General features: G+C 33.7%; 1 protein-coding gene across 1 annotated transcript in view; it reads left to right on the top strand.

Annotated features, from left to right (window-relative positions):
- The window catches only part of LOC103077447 (fibrous sheath-interacting protein 2), a 121,628-nt gene that overhangs the window by 20,692 nt on the left and 80,482 nt on the right, over positions 1-20,454 (top strand). The window contains 6 exon segments of the mRNA XM_082931527.1: positions 2,175-2,264; positions 13,623-13,738; positions 14,562-14,607; positions 15,328-15,434; positions 16,006-16,008; positions 17,636-17,693. Of these exon segments, the coding sequence (XP_082787653.1) occupies positions 2,175-2,264; positions 13,623-13,738; positions 14,562-14,607; positions 15,328-15,434; positions 16,006-16,008; positions 17,636-17,693 (420 nt within the window).

The raw sequence follows: 20,454 nt of genomic DNA on the forward strand, positions 1-20,454 counted from the left end.
TTCAGCAGACAGGCTTGCCTATATTGCAGTTCTAACCAACTTCCCTATACTTAATGTATTTTTTGCTACTGAAACCTTAAAAATTTGTAAGGTAATTGCTATCACATACCAACGTGGTGTTCTACTATTTTGCCAGCCATAAAGAATAGACAGTACCAGAAAAGAGCACAGGGAAGAAGGAAAGGAGGAGGTAGAGAAAGATAGAAAGAAACAAAGAAAGGAAAAAAAGGGAAGAAATGAAAGTTTAAAGGAAGAACATCAAGTCATTACTTTGTTATGCCCAGTATCTACCAGCTTCCTTTTATTTTTAACATTTTAAGACTATAGTAGGATTTATTAAATTAATTAATGATATTAAAATTTCATGGCCAGAATACAAAAATGTAGACTTGTTTTAATTATCTGTGACTAAATGCATCAGGAAAAAAGATAATAATCTTCCATGAGTTATCATCAGCATCCGATCAATCCTATCTCTGTCCCATGAATCCCGTTTCTATGTGAGAGCCTCCCTTTGTCACTTAAGTATATTACTAACTAGTCTCCATTGGCTCTTATTTTTACCTACCTCAAATCCATTTTTTACACTGCTACATAATTACACATAAAACTCTGTTCTATTTTTTTTGGCCTCAAAACTTAAAGATCCCCATTACCTCTTAAATGAAGCTCAGACTTCTTAGACAACCATTCATCACCATCTAGGGTCAAACCCAAACCTAATTTTATTTCACATTACCTCCTTGAATAAGGCGGATATGATCTAGGGGTGATATGCTTAGGCTCTAGAGCCAAACTGCTGAAGTCGAAGTCCTGCTTTACCATTGTCCAGCCATGTAAATAGCTTGAAGAAAATTATTTAACCTCTTTGAATCACAGTTGCATCATCTGAGAAGAAAATACTCCTAAATCCCATAAAGAGCCCAAGAGTTCTATCCCATAGTAAGCATTCAATTAATTTCATTGTCTAATCAAACAAGACTGCTGACCGTTCCTAAAACACAAGTGAACTTTTATACTTCTGTGCCTCTCTTTATCCAAGTTTCTAGCCTGGAATGACATGCTCACTGTCCATCTCTGTAACTCCTACAATTCTTTAAGCTCCACTGTAAGTGACACTACAAAAAGTCTTTCTTGATAACTGTAATTGGAAGATACCTGTCCTTCGAATCACTTATAGTACTTTGTATTATTCTTAATACATGTATTCCGTACTTCCCACTGTCTTAATTACCTATTATATTGTAACTCCCACCTTTCTGTTTCACAGAGCACCTAGTATTGTATGTATATCTTTGTGTGTGTTTGTATACATGCATGTTTACTGAATGGACTAATTCAGTCTATTCAGCTCATTGAGATAATGATAGCAATTTCATCCTTCAAAAAAGAAATCACTTCAGAAACTATATACATCCCTGCATCAACAACCATTAATTTTCTCATTTAATAGGAAAAGAGTTTCAAGAAGACATTTTTAAACACTTGTTGCCTCAAATCCCTTTTTTTGAAGAAGTGGGATATAAATTAATTTATTTTATCAAGGTGACAAATGAAATTGAATTATTCCTCTGTAGTAATGTTGTCATCTTCCACCAAGTAGATAGCTTCCAGAGGGACAGAGAGAATAAGAAAGGACAGGAATATTGGGTGAACCTGCTCCAATGAGAAGACAGATCACGCTCACATTTGACAGCCTTAATGAAAACCCATTGAGCGCACATGCTGTGAGGATCCTTTGCCCTCCTAAATGGTTAGAAACAGGAACTATAATTTCCTTTATCACAAAGGAGAAATATGTATGTGGTTGCTTATGCTAGGCTGGGAGGTACATTCAAGAGTTGCAATTGTCACTGTGGGCTGGTGGGTCTCCAGCCAGTAGCTATATTTGTATCCATCTCTACAAAGATGAAATGGCATGTTACAGTTGAGCCAGGTATAGCTTTTCTCTCTGTCAGAGGAAAATTCTGTCCTTCTATCTTTTAACTTGAAGGGATAATATTTGAAGAGTAATCGTTTTTCACATTCCTCCATCTTCTCCAATACCTCCCCACGATCCTAAATAGAAATTAGCATATAGGCTCACTTCCTATTGGGCATGAAAAGAGAGCCTGTCTTGGGTAATTCTGTCATCATCATCATTAAAAATAAATGTTTTGTTGCATTTCTTTAAGCTTATTCTCCAAAGAAGAAAAAGAAGAGTAATGATGACATAAAGATAGTTTATCCTGTTGGTGACCAGAAAGCAAATAAAGGAGCATATGGTAATTTAATATTGTGATAAGAAATATTAAATAGTATTTTTGGGAAAGACTGAATTTGGATGGCCTTTTTTGCTTAAATTCAGATAATTCCTGTGTTCTTTGTTGTCAAATGACAGATTTAGAGTGATGCTTACAATGATATAACCTCTATTGCTTTCAGAATTTCATCTCAAGTTACAGATTTAGTGTTCTAACTTATCATTTTAGACAAATTAAATGGTCTATTGCTGCTGAATGAAAAATACATGAACGTAACAAATTGCAAGATAATTTTTATATTTCTCGAAATGATTTTTAAAAACTCTGAAACGCAAGAGGGAGGGGATATGGGGATATATGTATACATATAGCTGACTCACTTTGTTATACAGCAGCAACTAACACAACAATGTAAAGCAATTATACTCTAATAAAGATGTTAAAAAAAAGAAAAAAACTCTGAAGTGAGTCAGAAATTAAGTTTATGTACATTCACTTAACCCACTATGGACCCCAGTGAAATATCACTTTCTTTATTTATACCATTCTATGTTACTTCATGTTGTCCATTAGAGCTCATTGGATTAGACCAGAACCCAAACAATAGCATAAATATCCTCCAGATAATATACTATCAAAAGTATAAATAAGACTGTTAGAAATTGAGCAATATGAATTCTTCTCCCATTTTTAAATTTCCAGGGAAAAATTAAAGTATAAAAATTAAATCCCTTTGTCTTTATCAGTTAAATTCTAAAGAAAAAGTTTAAAATCTTTTCTTCCCTGAGTGTGTAATTTGATTAGTCTCATAAAGTCTCTGGGATAAGATAGGGTTAGCTGAGGCTGTCTTCCACTCAGGACTACTGAGGTTTACTTAATTCAGCTCTAAGCTTTAAAGACCAAAGATTTTTGAAGTCCAAAGATTTTTTGGTCCCATTTTTGAAGTCCAAAGATTTTTTTAATAAAATATCAAAGAGTTACTTACAACACATACAATTATGACAACACAAGCCACATATCTACTAAATGTAGACAATAAAACTAAATTCTCAGTCTCTAAAGCAGTTATCTCATGCAGAATGGTCTTCTAAAAGTCTAGTGTTGCATTCAGGCCAGACTGGTCTTACTGATGTCAAAAAAATCTCAGTGTTATTGGAGGAAAGGATGATAGATGGAAAACATGATTTTCAGCCTCACTAAGGTACCACTCTGTCTGTGACAGTTGTCCAGGTATCAAAACTATAAATTTAATTAAGCATAGTTGGGAGACAAAGATGAATTCTAAAACCATATTAATACATCTGGGGGGGAGAGGATCTACTTCTACCCTCTAAGAGATTGGCAAGTGAATCATTCTTGTTTTGTGTGAATTTTAGAAATGTACAGTAGTGATACCACAATATATTAATATTCCCATTCACCATAATCAAACCTCCTTAGTTTCCATCTCATCACTGAACTGAGTATGAACTCCATACAATGTCACAACCTTTACACTCTTATGGGCAGTCTGCCCCCATGTTTCATAACTGGCAACTATCCAAACAGAGTTCAGAGGCCAGAGTTCTCTATAGTTCCTGCTTCTGATCTTGTCTCTGTATTTTTTCATTCCCATAAAAAGATCCTGAGGTAATTTATTTTGGTTTTTAAATTACCCTAAAGCAAAATGGAATTTTTTATATAATTGCATGAATTTTAACACACATATGAATTTGTATGACCTCTACCACAATCATGTGAGAACATTTACAACATTCCAAAAATGTCCTTTTGCAGTCACACCATCTTCCCTCCCACTAATAAGCCCAGGCAACCACTGATATGTTCTCCATCACTATAGTTCTTTTTCCTTTGGAAAATGCCTTGTAAATGGAATCATATGGTATTTGATCTTCTGATAATTGCTCCTTTCAGCATGCCTTTGAAATTCTTTCAAATTATTTCATTTGTCAATAGTTGACTCCTTTTTATTGCTGAGTAGTAGTCCATTGTGTGTATGTACCAGGTTTATTTATGCATACATCAGTTGGAGGAAATTTGGTTGTTTCCAGATTTTGGTGATTATGAATAGAAAGATCAAAATATACATTAAGCTTTTTGTGTGAACAAGGAATTGTTGTATATGTCTAAGTTTATAAAGAATTGCCCAACTGTTTTCCAGAGTGGCTATAGCATTTTGCATTCCCTGTTTGCTATGCATCCTTGTAACTGTTGGTATTATCAGTACTTTTTATTTTAGTCATTCTAATAGATGTAATGGTATCTCATTGTGGTTTTCATTTGTATTTGCCTGATGGCTAATGATGATGAATATCTTTTCATATGCTGTTTGCCTTTTGTAAATCCTGCCTGGTGAAGTATCTGTTGAAGCTTTTTGCTCTGTTGAGTTTTGGGAGTTATTTCTATATTCTGAATATAAGTATTTTTCAGGTGTGTGACTTGCAAATATTTTCTCTCAGTCTGTAACTTGCCTTTTAATTTTCTGTTTCTGTTTCTGATTGATCAGTGTGTCTCCCCCTTTGCCCATATTGCTCTGTCTTTGATTACTGTAGCGTGTTATTAAAATGTAGTGTAATTCCAGCAACTTTATTTTTCTTCAAAATTTTTATGGATATTTTAATTCATTTACCTGAGTATAAACTTTATACTCAGGTTTACTGCAAAAATTATGCCAGGATTTTTGAATAAAGTATATTAAGTCAATCTATAGATCGATTTAAGGGGGAAAGAAATCTTTACAGGGTCCTTCCAATCAAGGACTTTTAGGTCATCCTTGATTTCTTTCATAAGTGTTTTGTAGTTTTCAGTATAGAAATCTTGTATATGTTGTGTTACATGTATACATAAGTGCTTCATTTTTGGTACTGTTGTACATGGTATTTTTAAAGTTTGATTTCCAATTGTCCATGGCTATTGTTTTTACTATGTCTCTTTGTACAGATTTTTTAGTGGTTGTTCTAAGTAACAGTGTACTTACTTAGCTTATCACAGTCAACCCTCACTAGATATTCTACCTCTTTATGTAGAATGTGGAAACCTTACCACTATATATGTCTCCTTACTCCTCTCACCTTTGTTATAATTATCTTATGTATTACATCTACATATACCAAACAGCCACTCAGAGCAATCATCATTTAAATGACTAAATAGGGGAAGAACAGCCTATCATATTTACTCAAATAATTAACATTTTGGTTGCCCATTAATTCCTGATGTTTCTGGTCCCACGTTTCTTTCTGGTATCATTTTCCTTTAGTCTGTAGAACTTCCCTTAGCATCTCTTTTAGAACAAATTATCTGGCACTGAATTATCTTAGTTTTCCTTCACCTGAGAGTATTTTTATTTTACCTTCATTCCTGAATTATACTATTTACCCTTGATATCGGATTATAAGTTGTCAGGCTTTTCTTTTTCCCCAAAAAACTTTAAAACTGTTGTTCTCATTGGTTCTGATGGACATAGATAACATTATTAAGGTATTTTAATATAATTGATATGATATTGTATACAGTGTTTTGTGACTCGCTTTTTATACTCAGCATTATATTTCAAAAGTTTTACCTATGTATTGTCTGACATTTTACTTCCTTTCAGTACTAATCCTATCCCATTGTGTGAATATCCCATTGTGTAAATATACCACAATTTTAATATGTTTTTCTTTTGGTGGAAGTATCTGTTATTTGAACAGTATTTCACCAAACATTCTATACATATATATCTCCTGGTATTCATGGACAGGTGATTCTCTAGGGGTTATATGCCTCGATATGGGATTTCTGGGTCATGTTCCCTCTTCTGAGAAATTATTTTTTCAAATCTCTTGTCCATTTTCCTGTTAGGTTATTTTTCTTTCTTTTACAGGTTTGAAAGAATTTTTTGGTCACACACTCTATTATATACATATATACGGTATAGCAATATCTTCTTCCAATTTGTAATTTGTTTCTATTCTTTTTTTATCTTTTGATGTACAGAAGTTCTTAGTTCAGTATAATAAAATTTTACCTTTTTCCTTATAGTTTGTATATTTTGTTACTTTTTATTTGAGGTTCATTTCTATGAGTTCTCTTTGATATGGCAAAGACATTAATCTTTTGTCTTATTTGTGGCACATATTTCCATAATTTTGTTAATGACTATTTTTAGCCTTATTAAACATTTCAAACATAAGCAAAAACCAACAGAATCCTTATGTCCCTGTCTTTCAACTTCAGCAACTCATGGACAGTTTTGTTTTCTCTATGCCCTCAACTTCTCCCTGCTGCCATTTTTTTTTTTAACATCTTTATTGGAGTATAATTGCTTTACAATGGTGTGTTAGTTTCTGCTTTACAACAAAATGAATCAGTTATATATATACATATCTTCCCATATCTCTTCCCTCTTGTGTCTCCCTCCCTCCCACCCTCCCTATCCCACCCCTCCAGGCGGTCACAAAGCACCGAGCTGATCTCCCTGCTATGCGGCTGCTTCCCACTAGCTATCTACCTTACGTTTGGTAGTGTATATATGTCCATGCCTCTCTCTCACTTTGTCACAGCTTACCCTTCCCCCTCCCCATATCCTCAAGTCTATTCTCTAGTAGGTCTGTGTCTTTATTCCTGTCTTACCCCTAGGTTCTTCATGACATTTTTTTTCTTAAATTCTGTATATATGTGTTAGCATATGGTATTTGTCTCTCCCTTTCTGACTTACTTCACTCTGTATGACAGACTCTAGGTCTATCCACCTCATTACAAATAGCTCAATTTCATTTCTTTTTATGGCTGAGTAATATTCCATTGTATATATGTGCCACATCTTCTTTATCCATTCATCCGACGACGGGCACTTAGGTTGTTTCCATCTCCGGGCTATTGTAAATAGAGCTGCAATGAACATTTTGGTACATGACTCTTTCTGAATTCTGGTTTCCTCAGGGTATATGCCTAGTAGTGGGATTGCTGGGTCATATGGTAGTTCTATTTGTAGTTTTTTAAGGAACCTCCATACTGTTCTCCATAGTGGCTGAACCAATTCACATTCCCACCAGCAGTGCAAGAGTGTTCCCTTTTCTCCACACCCTCTCCAGCATTTATTGTTTCTAGATTTTTTGATGATGGCCATTCTGACTGGTGTGAGATGATATCTCATTGTAGTTTTGATTTGCATTTCTCTAATGATTAGTGATGTTAAGCATTCTTTCATGTGTTTGTTGGCAGTCTGTATATCTTCTTTGGAGGAATGTCTATTTACGTCTTCTGCCCATTTTTGGATTCGGTTGTTTGTTTTTTTGTTATTAAGCTGCATGAGCTGCTTAAAATTTTGGAGATTAATCCTTTGTCAGTTGCTTCATTTGCAAATATTTTCTCCCATTCTGAGGGTTGTCTTTTGGTCTTGTTTATGGATTCCTTTGCTGTGCAAAAGTTTTTAAGTTTCATTAGGTCCCATTTGTTTATTTTTGTTTTTATTTCCATTTCTCTAGGAGGTGGGTCAAAAAGGATCTTGCTGTGATTTATGTCATAGAGTGTCCTGCCTATATTTTCCACTAAGAGTTTGATAGTGTCTGGCCTTACATTTAGGTTTTTAATCCATTTTGAGATTATTTTTGTGTATGGTGTTAGGGAGTGATCTAATCTCATACTTTTACATGTACCTGTCCAGTTTTCCCAGCACCACTCATTGAAGAGGCTGTCCTTTCTCCACTGTACATTCCTGCCTCCTTTATCAAAGATAAGGTGACCATATGTGCATGGGTTTATCTCTGGGCTTTCTATCCTGTTCCATTGATCTATATTTCTGTTTTTGAGCCAGTACCATACTGTCCTGATTACTGTAGCTTTGTAGTATAGTCTGAAGTCAGGGAGCCTGATTCCTCCAGCTACGTTTTTCGTTCTCAAGATTGCTTTGGCTATTCGGGGTCTTTTGTGTTTCCATACCTATTGTGAAATTTTTTGTTCTAGTTCTGTGAAAAATGCCAGTGGTAGTTTGATAGGGATTGCATTGAATCTGTAGATTGCTTTGGGTAGTAGAGTCATTTTCACAATGTTGAGTCTTCCAATCCAAGAACATGGTATATCTCTCCATCTATTTGTATCATCTTTAATTTCTTTCACCAGTGTCTTATAATTTTCTGCATACAGGTCTTTTGTATCTTTAGGTAGGTTTATTCCTAGCTATTTTATTCTTTTTGTTGCCATGGTAAATGGGCGTGTTTTCTTGATTTCACTTTCAGATTTTTCATCATTAGTGTATAGGAATGCCAGAGATTTCTGTGCATTAATTTAGTATCCTGCTACTTTACCAAATTCATTGATTAGCACTAGTAGTTTTCTGGCAGCATCTTTGGGGTTCTCTATATATAGTATCATGTCATCTGCAAACAGTGACAGCTCTACTTCTTCTTTTCCGATTTGGATTCCTTTTATTTCCTTTTCTTCTCTGATTGCTGTGGCTAAAACTTCCAAAACTATGTTGAATAAGAGTGGTGAGAGTGGGCAACCTTGTCTTGTTCCTGATCTTAGTGGAAATGCTTTCAGTTTTTCACCATTGAGGATGATGTTGGCTGTGGGCTTGTCATATATGGCCTTTATTATGTTGAGGAAAATTCCCTCTATGCCTACTTTCTGCAGGGTTTTTATCATAAATGGGTGTTGAATTTTGTCAAAAGCTTTCTCTGCATCTATTGAGATGATCATATGGTTTTTCTCCTTCAATTTGTTAATATGGTTAATCACATTGATAGATTTGCGTATATTGAAGAATCCTTGCATTCCTGGAATAAACCCCACTTGATCATGGTGTATGATCCTTTTAATGTGCTGTTGGATTCTGTTTGCTAGTATTTTGTTGAGGATTTTTGCATCTATGTTCATCAGTGATATTGGCCTGTAGTTTTCTTTCTTTGTGACATCCTTGTCTGGTTTTGGTATCAGGGTGATGGTGGCCTCGTAGAATGAGTTTGGGAGTGTTCCTCCCTCTGCTATATTTTGGAAGAGTTTGAGAAGGATAGGTGTTAGCTCTTCTCTAAATGTTTGATAGAATTCGCCTGTGAAGCCATCTGGTCCTGGGCTTTTGTTTGTTGGAAGATTTTTAATCACAGTTTCAATTTCAGTGCTTGTGATTGGTCTGTTCATATTTTCTATTTCTTCCTGATTCATTCTTGGCAGGTTGTGTATTTCTAAGAATTTGTCCATTTCTTCCAGGTTGTCCATTTTATTGTCATAGAGTTGCTTGTAGTAATCTCTCATAATCTTTTGTATTTCTGCAGTGTCAGTTGTTACTTCTCCTTTTTCATTTCTAATTCTATTGATTTGAGTCTTCTCCCTTTTTTTCTTGATGAGTCTGGCTAATGGTTTATCAATTTTGTTTATCTTCTCAAAGAACCAGCTTTTAGTTTTATTGATCTTTGCTATCATTTCCTTCATTTCTTTTTCATTTATTTCTGATCTGATTTTTATGATTTCTTTCCTTCTGCCAACTTTGGGGTTTTTTGTTCTTTCTCTAATTGCTTTAGGTGCAAGGTTAGGTTGTTTATTCAAGATGTTTCCTGTTTCTTAAGGTAGGATTGTATTGCTATAAACTTGCCTCTTAGAACTGCTTTTGCTGCATCCCATAGTGCCATATTGTTTTAATGCACATCCCACACGTATTAATTCATCCATCAACATATCAATATGTACCTAAAAGATAAGGATTATTTTTTTAATGCGTAAGCACATTACCATGATCACATTGCACAAATAATAATTCCTTAATGTAATCAAATATCTAATCACAATTCAGCTTTCCAGTAATCTCATCAATGTCACAAAAGTATTTTGACTTTACTTTGAATCTACGTTGACACATACTGTGATAATTTGTATGTCTTTTGAGTCTTTTAGTCTATAGGTTCTCCTTCCATATATTCCTCTCCTTCCCTCCTTCCCTCCCTGCTCTTCTTTAAAGTTAGTTTATTTGTTGAAGAAATTGAGTTGCTTGTCTTGTTGAGCTCCTCAGTGACTGAATTTTTGCTGATTGCATCTATATGGTATATGTTATTTCTTCTGTATTTCCTGTAAAGTATTAGTTAAATCTGTGCACTTTCAGGTTCAATTTCTTTAGCAAGACTGATGCATACATGATGGTGTATCTTTCCATCAGGAGACATATAATATTGCATTGTCTCTCTCTTTGTCTTATTAGCAGCCATTTATGTTCAAGGCCTTGATCCACAAATTAATTATGGGTTACACAATTGGGATATTTTTCCTTCTTCATAAACTAGCTAGAAAATTTCTAATAAAAGAAATTTTCCCCCAACTACTGTTTGGTTACTTTGTGATACAGGATACTTGAGAAAAGCAGACTGATGCTTAATATTTTACCATCATTTATTAGTTTTCAAAATAATGTATTGTTTCAGTAGCATCTTCTAACAGTGAGCAATTAGTTTTGTTTCATTATGAATTCACAGATTTATGTAAATTTTATGTGCTTAAAAATTGCTATTACTGTGCTTACTAATGTTGAAATTGTGACAGCTCTGGCCAGTGAGAGCCCCTTCAAGATAACTCTCGAGTCCTTTTTGACACAACCCTAGTGATTTTTGTTAGCTTCCTTGCTATCTGAGAAGACTGGACTATCCAAGCTTATCTTGTATACATTCAGTTCTTTCAACACCAGTGAGTTTCACTGGTATCTTTGAGAAGATGAAGTAATCATATATAGTTGGATCTATTTCTGGACATGCTCTTTTCTTTTATTGGTCTGTTTGTCCTTATGTGAGTATATTCAATAGCATTCTCTTAATTACTGTAGCTTTATAATAAGTCTTGAAATTTGGCAGTTTGAGTTCTTCATTTGTTGTTCTTCTAAGTTGACTTGGTTGTTCTACGGCCTTTTCATTTCCATAGAAATTTTATTTTTTTTATTGAAGTATAGTAGATTTACAATATTGCAATAGTTTCAGGTGTACTGCATAATGATTCAGGGTTTTTTTTGGCAGATTATATATTCTATTATAGGTTTTTACAAGATATTGAGTATAATTTCCTGTGCTATACAGTAAATCCTTGTTGCTTATCTATTTTATGAATATAGTTTGTATCTCTTAATCCCATACTAATTTGTCCCTTCCTTAATCCCTCTCCCCTTTGGTAATCATTAAGTTTGTTTTCTAAGTCTGTGAGTCCGTTTCTCTTTTGTATAGATTCATTTGTATTATTTTTTAGATTCCACATATAAGTGATATATAGTATTTGTCTTTCTGTGTCTGACTTAATGCACTAAGCATAATATTCTCTAGGTCCTTTTTTATGGTCACCTAATATTCCATGTGTGTATATACACATACATGATACACCACATCTTCTTAAGCCAATCATTTGTTGATGGGCACTTGGGTTATTTCCATGTCTTGACTATTGTAAATAGCAGTGCTGTGAACATTGGCATGTATGTATCTTTTTAGCTCTCAAATTTCTACAACATAGTCAGCTGGGATTTTATTTGGGTTCACCTTTCATTTCTTTTTCTTGCTGGCCAGGACCTCCAGAACAGTGCTGAACAAAATGATGATTGTGTACATACTGATCTTGTTCTAAAATATAAGTCTAAGTGATCAATATAAATTAGACTATAGGGCTTCCCTGGTGGCGCAGTGGTTGAGAGTCCGCCTGCCGATGCGGGGGACACGGGTTCATGCCCCGGTCCGAGAGGATCCCACATGCCGTGGAGCGGCTGGGCCCGTGAGCCATGGCCGCTGGGCCTGCGCATCTGGAGCCTGTGCTCTGCAGCGGGAGGGGCCACAGTGGTGAGAGGCCCGTGTACCGCAAAAGAAACAAAAAAAAAAACAAAAAAAAAATTAGAATATAGTCCTGGAGATTTGAAGATAGCTTTTATCAAAGGAAGGACATACCCTCATACTCCTCATTCACTAAGAAGTTTCATCATGAATGGGTGTTGAATTTTATCAAGTTTTTCCTTTCATCTTTGAGATAATTGTCTACATTTCCTCCTCTTTTCTCTTACTGTGGTAAGTTGCTTTGGCTTATTTTTGAATGATAAACTAACCCTGCATTCTTGGAATAAGCCTCACTTATTCATTATGTATTATCTTTTATTGTATATTGTTAGATTCAATTTATTTATAGATTTTACATCTTTATTCATAGGATATTGACTGAGTTGTAATGTCTTGTAATGATTTTTCTATATGGGTGATTCTGGTATCAAGGTATGAGTTGGGAGAGGAGTTTACTCCTCTTCAATTTTCTGGATGAATTTGTGTAGAATTAGTGTAAATTCTTCCTTTGGTATTTTGTGTAATTCAGAAGTAAAGTCTTTTGAGCCTGGAGTTTTCTTTGTAGAAATGTTTTTAACTATATATTCCATTTCTTTAATAGATATGAGGTTCTTCATATTTTCTATTTATTCATGAGTGAGATTTGATTGTTTTTGAGGAAAATCTGTCCCTTTCATATAAGTTTAATTTATTGCTATACATTTTCATAATCTGTTATTTTTAGTATTATCTATAGACTGTTATGCTGTTATCTCTAATTTGCCCGATGATGGAAATTTGTGTCTTCTCTTTTTCCTGATCAGTCTGGCTTTATCAGTTTTATTGAACTTCTCAAGGAGTCAACTGTTAGTTTTTCTCTCTTGTTTTTCTATTTCTTTTTCACTTTGATCTTATTTCCTTTCTTCTGCTTACTAAGTGTTGACAAGGATGTGGGAGAATTAAAACTCTGACACACTGCTGAATGGTATGAAATGGTACAGCCACTTGGGAAAACAGTTTGGCATTTCTTAAAAGTTAGACATATACTTACCATATGATCCAGCCATTCTACTACTAGGTATATTTACCCAATAGAAATGAAAAAGTATGCCCACACAAAAACTTGTGCAGGTAAGTTCATAAATATTTGTAAGTTGCCAAAACTGGAAACAACCCAAACAACAGGTGAATAGATAAAGAATGGTAGCATATCCATACAATGGAATACTTCTCAGAAATTTTTTAAAAAAGGAATGAATTATTAAAACATACAATACTGAGTGAAAGAAGCCAGGCAAAAAATACTATATTTCACATACTATATGATCCCATTCATATAAAATTCTAGAAAATTCACATTAATCTTGTGTAAGAGGTACAGAGCAGTGTTGTCTGAGGATGGGAAGAGAGAAATGGATTACAGAGGTGGATGAGAAAACTTTCAGGGGTATTAGAAATTTTATTTTGGTTGCAGTGATGGCTTCACAGTTATAGATGTATTTTTAAATTGAGGAAACCATTCAATTTAAGTAATTAAGTTATAATTAAACCAATTATAATTAAACCATTAAATAATACTTCAGTGAGTTCTTTTAAAAAATATACTGTTTCTTTCATTTACTTTTAGGACCCTTTGTAAACACCATTCATCAGTCTCTAAGTAGTTCAAAGAATATTGCCAAAACATCAGTACCTTCTCTTGTTTGTCAGCCAGATGTGCAAGATAATGATATTGAACAAAAGGTATGAAATTATGTCTCAAGCTTCTGTATGATGATTATTAATTTATCTAGTTAACTTTTACTTCTGTGAACCATCTCCCTCTCTAGTGTGTTATGGATTGGTTAGGGATATTAGGATCTATTCATGAGAACTGATCCCTTTCCCTAGATGTGTTGAGTTAGCTTTGTGCTAAACTCATTCACTCTCATTAGTAGAAACTAATCCAAACAAACATTTAGCAATTGCAATATCTAATATTTATTGAGCATCTACTGTTGGCCAAAGCCCTGTGACTTTTTCCTGAAGGAAGGGAAAATGAATAAATTGGTCACATAGGATACAAAGAAGAATAAGACATAATCTTTCCCCTTGAGGACTCATTGTCTAATGGGGAAGACAGATACAAAAATGTTATTACAGTAAATTGAGAGTCTGGGATGATAAATTTTATTTTGATTCTTAGCAATGTGTTTTTAAAGCATTAGATTGGATTAGAATAGGTTGGATTGTATTTCCCTGAAACAAACTGAATGACTAAACATTTTAGAACCAACCACTAAATAGATTGCCATGTCTTTAAACAAAATGTGGAGTACTAGAAGAGGGTAAAGTTTGTACGTGGCTGCATATTAAACTCAATTTTGAACTAGTGAAATTTGAGATCCCTGTGGAAGGTGTCCTAGGAGGTTGGTAATAAGTATTGTCCCTGAGACAATTTTCATGAGAGAGTTAGAAGATAAAAGGGAAGAAAATCTGTATTAATTTGGTTGATTGGTAGAAGGCAAAATCTTTCAGAAGCGAAGTTACTAATGAATGTTTTTATCTTTAATGTTGTACCATATAGGAAGATGGAGAGACAAATAAAAAATCAAGTATTTTTGATAATAGAGGTAAGAAAATAAAAAACATTCATAGTTGTCTTTCCCTCTTGCATTCCCACAACTGCTGCCTTTCTTTCCTCCATCCTTGACTATTTCAGTAACCTTCCTCCAACCTCTTCTTCCTCTTTTTAATCCACCCTACATTTTGGTGCAAAGCAATCTTCCTAAAACACAGTTTTGGTTATTCCCCTATTCAAGTTGTGAATGGTTTTCTGTCTCAGACTGAATGAAATGCAAACAGTTAAATCTGCCAGTGCTTTGTGGTTAGTCTTCCTCCAACCTCTTCTTCCTCTTTTTAATCCACCCTACATTTTGGTGCAAAGCAATCTTCCTAAAACACAGTTTTGGTTATTCCCCTATTCAAGTTGTGAATGGTTTTCTGTCTCAGACTGAATGAAATGCAAACAGTTAAATCTGCCAGTGCTTTGTGGTTAGTTATAGGGATTAAGCTGGCATAATATTAAATAAATTAGGATCAGAGGTTAAGAATCTCAGACTTGCTCCTGAGGGCAGTGATGAACCACTGGAAATTTGTAGGCACTAAACATCAAAAAAGGTCATGTTATTCTTAGAGATACTTCCTTAACTCAGGTAAATCCCTGATTGGTGTATTCCAGTGATTGTGGCAGCTGAGCAGGGAGAACATTGGATCAGTTCTATTCATTAACATTCACCCTTGTTCCAGCAATATTATCTTTTCATGTGTAAAAGTATCTCATCTTTCTCCAGGAGAGATACATGTCTCAGCTCAAGATTCAATGATTTCAGCTCAGAATTCAGCTACAAGAAATATTCCCAGATCTTCACAGTCTTATGTGGGTCCTTCAAAGGATGAGGTATATATTTCTTTTGCCCCAAATACAAACAATAAATGAAGTACAATCATATGATCATCACTGGTATAAAAAATTCACTCATGAAATGACAATACAGAACAACTTCAGTCCCTGAAATTAATCATACCATAATAAAATTTTAATACCTCTAGGATAGTCTTCCCAAATATAAGCTACAACATGTTGTTTACAGTACATATGTGTAGCCTTCAGAGGAAGTATCAAATTAGGCTTCTCTGATTGGGCTTTGACTAGTGCTGATGGATTGTTCAGAGACAGACATACCGACTCTCCCCATTTCCTTTTGACCAGTGAACAGTTACTTGCTGTTGAAAAGTTACCAGCAAAAATTCAGGGTGTGGCTTCTGAATATAACATAGATATATAGATATTTTTCTCTGTGCATTGCCAGCTTGCTATTATAGGAGTCAAAACCACATCTTCCATTCCATTAGTAACACAGTGTTAACTGTATCAACGGTGCCAAAAAGTTAACATGGTTTGAAAGAGATTTCAGTAAACTGGAAATTTATTAAATTCTTTCCAAATGAATTCTATTTGATTAGGGTAGAAAGTGGCATCTTCTGTTTCCTCTAATGCATAATGATTGACAGACTACATTATACATAGCTCATAAATGTAGTATGTTTACTATAATGTGCTTTTCTGTAGCACAGTTTTATTATAAACAAGTATTTTACATTTCAGTGTTCTACTATGTTAATATCCACATTAAGCATGAAAAAGAAATTTCTTAACAACTCTGACATTTAAAGTCCTCATATTGCCCAACAGATGTCAAAGACTACGTCATGTACTAAAAACCAAACCAAAACAACAAAAAAATGAAAAACTTCTTTAAAAACAGTCTATAAATTTTATTATTGACCTTTTTTGAGTAATATGTGTATTCTTAAATTTGCCACCCATATTTCTCTAAAATGAATATTAAATGCCCACAAATATCTAATTTATTATGATAAATACTATGAGAATTTTATTATGATAAGTATCACATCCTGTTTCCAACATGTTGTACAAAGCCTACCACTGTCAGAAAATATTTCTGGTGGCCTGTGTTCAGCTCTCAGATCTGGGAATAAAAGAGTCTATTGCAGGAACTCCCTGGCAGTCCAATGGTTAGGACTTGGCGCTTTCACTGCTGGGGGCCTGAGTTCAATCCCTGGTTTAGGAGCCAAGATCCCACAAAGCACATGGTGCTGCTAGAAGAAAAAAGAAGTCTATTGCTCTGGATTTTCTGCTCTGAGAGCCAAATCCTCATATATTCAGAGAATCTGCTCTCTGCCTTCCAGCTCTGCTTAGTCTTTTATTCTTTTTTTAGCCTTGTTAAAAAATACACCTATTCATTTGTCCCATTGAGTTAACTTTCTTACTAATCAGTGCACTCCAAAGATAACTTAACAATAAATAATATTGTACAGAAAAGAGTTAACATAGCAGGCTTGGGACTGCTGTCTTTGTAGAGGCCTGCTTGCAAGATTGGCCTATGGCTAGTGTTTGGGAACTTGGCTTTTCTAACATTCCCTAACCGGTATGGAAATTTCCCTAACTGAATGTGTGGGTGCATGTACGTAGATTCTGCAAACAATGTGATTTTTGCTGAACATCTTATTTCCTTTTGGGGGGCTAGAATTTCAGATATGCACTAGGCAGAGGATGTCTTCATGACCAGCCTTCAATAAAAACCTTCAGTGCTGAGTTTCTAATGGATTTCTCAGGCTGAAACATTGCACACATGTTACTGTATTTTTTATTGCTGGAGAAAAGAGCATGTTCAAATGTGTCCTTTTACAGGAGGGGAGAGAACATAAGGAAGACTATGCATGGATTTTTCCAGACTCCTTATGTCTTTCTCCTTTATTTATTCTATAGTGTATCCTTTTACTGTAATAAGTATTAGATGTGAGTACAACTGTATTCTGAGTCCCATGAGTCTTAGAAAATTACCTTATGTGTGTATAGTCTTGTGGCCGTCCTATAATATAACTGTGAACTTTTGAATTCTGTAAATAATAGATGTAACGTAACTATCAAACGTGTGCATTTCTAAAAAAATTGACATTTACGAGTTCTCAGAATCTTAAATCTCTGTATTTTAAATATATAAATAGTAGTTGGTGTTCAGATCCTGGGGAAAAAAATCCTTTGAGAATGTTTGTTTTGTTGTTTGGATTATGTAGGAGATAAATGCTGATTGGAATGGAAGATCAAAGAGACCAAGCTACTTCTGTGAATCAGGTAAACATCAGCAACAGCTATTGTGTAAATTGTGCAGTCTCTTACTTCATTCTTTCAACTAACATTTATTGAGCTCCTGATTCATGCCAGGTATGGTGCTAAAGACTGAACAAAGGGAACCCATGGTTCTTACCCAGGGTTGTTACAGTGTAGTAAGGAGATAATCATGCCAATAACCACAGCCCAATATGATAAGTACAATAAAGAAAGTAGGTGTGTGTACAAATCAGAAGAAATATAGAGAAGACAGTGCCTAGGTCTGCCTGGGGTCCTCACGTCCTTAAGTTTATTCCTAAGTAATTTTATCACTTTTGCCACTGTTATAAATATGTTCCCACATTCATGTATAGATTTCTAATGCTAGAGAAACACTGTAAAGTTTTTCATCTTGTATCTAATTACCTTACCAAAATCTCCTGTTAATTTTAATACTTTTGCTAATATCTCTTGTTTTTTCTTAATAAGCAATTACATGAGAGAATTTTTTAAATTCCCAAAAGTTTGTACTCATTTTAATAATATGTCTAAATATAGTTACTGGAACTTCCAATATTAAGTGTCATGGTAGTTAACAATATGACTGTTAAATTCTGGGTTTTACTTGAAATAGTTTTGGTGGTTTGCCATTTAGGATATTTGCTGTTGGTTTTGGTAAATAATACTTTATTATCTTTAAATAGTGTTTTTTCCTATCTTATTATGGCTGAAGATGAAATTATTTTATTTATGAAATAAAATTATTTTTGAAAAATCTTTTCTAGTATCTATTGATATAATCATGTTCTTCTTTGATTTATAAGGATTATGTTGATAGATTCTATCATATACTATTTTCCCATTTCAGAAATAAATCACACTCATCATATTTTATTTTTTTATATTCTCTAAACTGAAGTAAAACATATAATCAGAAAAGACTACAAAATAATATACAGCTCAGTGAATTATCACAAAGTAAAACACCCATGAAACCACAATGTAGATCGAGAAATAGAACATTGGAAATCCAGTAGAAGGCCTCATTATACTCACTCCCAATCAATATTCTCCTCCGCAGATACTGTCATTATCTTGATTTCTGATATCATAATTTATGTATCCATTTGTGTATATTTGTGCAGTTTCTTATTATCAAGCCAGTACTCCACTGTCCTAATTACAAAAGCCTTGTAATAAATCTTGATATCCAGTAGAGCAGCTAGAGTATTGACGAGTTGACTATTCTTAGCCCTTTGCCTTTCCATATAAATTTTAAAAAGAACTTGTTGAGTTCCAAAAAAAAAAAAATCTTACTGGGATTTTTTTATTGGAATGCCATTAATCTGGAGATCAGTTTCAGGAGAATTACATCTTTAAAGTATTATATCTTCCAGTCCAAGAACATACGTAACTTTCCTTTAATTTCTCTCACTAATGTTTATACTTTTGTGTCTTAAATATTTTTCATTAGATTTATTCCTAGGAACTTGATTTTTTATGATATTTTAAAGAGTATCTTTTAAATTTGTATTTTATAATTATTGATGCTCTGATGAAATAAAACTAAGTTTTCTGTATTGGTTAGAAACCTAGGTAACCTCAATTATTATTACTAATAATTTATCTACAGATTACTTTAGACTTTCTACATATATAATAATGTTTTCTACAAATGTCAGCTTTATTTCTTCCTTTCCAATCCTATAGCTATTTTTCTTCTTAAACTGTCTAGTATCATTAGTGTGTGTTGAATAAGACATTTTTTTTGTTCCCAATCTGAGAGAGAATACTTAACATTTTGTAATTAAGAAGAATGCCTGCTGATTATTTTTTATAGGTCTCAACGTATTAAGGATGTTGTCTTAAATGCTTACCCTGCTAAGATCTTTCATTATGAATGGATGTTGAGTTTTGTTCAAGTGGGTTTTGTTTTTGTTTCACAATTACTGAGATGATTATATGACTTTCCTCCTTTATTCTGTTAATGAATTCTGTTCATTTTTTTAAATGTTGCTCCCGACTTTTCTTCAAATGATAATCATTTGATCGTTATGTATTATTCTTTTTCTATGCACCTTGATTCAATCTGCTTGTTTTGTTTTACATTTTTTCCTTATATAGTCATAACAGTAATTGGCCTATAATTTTCTCTTCTCATAATATCTTTTTTAACATAAAGGTTGTACTATCTTTATAAGTGTTCCATCCTTTATTTGCTTCTGGAAGACCTAGGTAGAATATTGGGGTAATTTTTTCCTTAAACATTTTGTAGAATTTACTGGTGATGCTATCTGGGCTAGGAGTTACTTTGTTAGGTAGTTCTTAATTACAATTAAACATTTTTAAATATAGGATCATTTAGTTGTTAGTCTAGTAATTTTTCTTTTTCTAGAAATTTATCAATTTGCCTAAGTTTCCAAATGTATTAGCATAAAATTATTTATAATATCTTGTGTACGTATCCTAATATATTTTAACTTTTTAATTAAAATTAAAAGCATTCAGAAAATACAAATTTGTGTTCAATAAATCATCACAAAGCACACAAATCTATGTAACCCCTGATATGAACAATAATGTTATCTGCACTGCAAAAACACTCATTCTTTTCCCTCCAAATCAAAACATCCTGCCTCCTTTTCATTCTCTTGATTTCTACCACAATAGATTAGTTCTGCCTGTTTTTGAACTTTGTATATAAATGAAATCAAGGTATGCTTTGTTTCTGGCTGCCTCTCTCAATATATATATATATATATATATATTTTTTTTTTTTTTTTTT

This window comes from Lipotes vexillifer, unplaced genomic scaffold, assembly GCF_000442215.2.
Source record: "Lipotes vexillifer unplaced genomic scaffold, Lipotes_vexillifer_v1.1 scaffold363, whole genome shotgun sequence".
In the NCBI taxonomy this organism is placed as follows: Eukaryota; Metazoa; Chordata; class Mammalia; order Artiodactyla; family Lipotidae; genus Lipotes; species Lipotes vexillifer.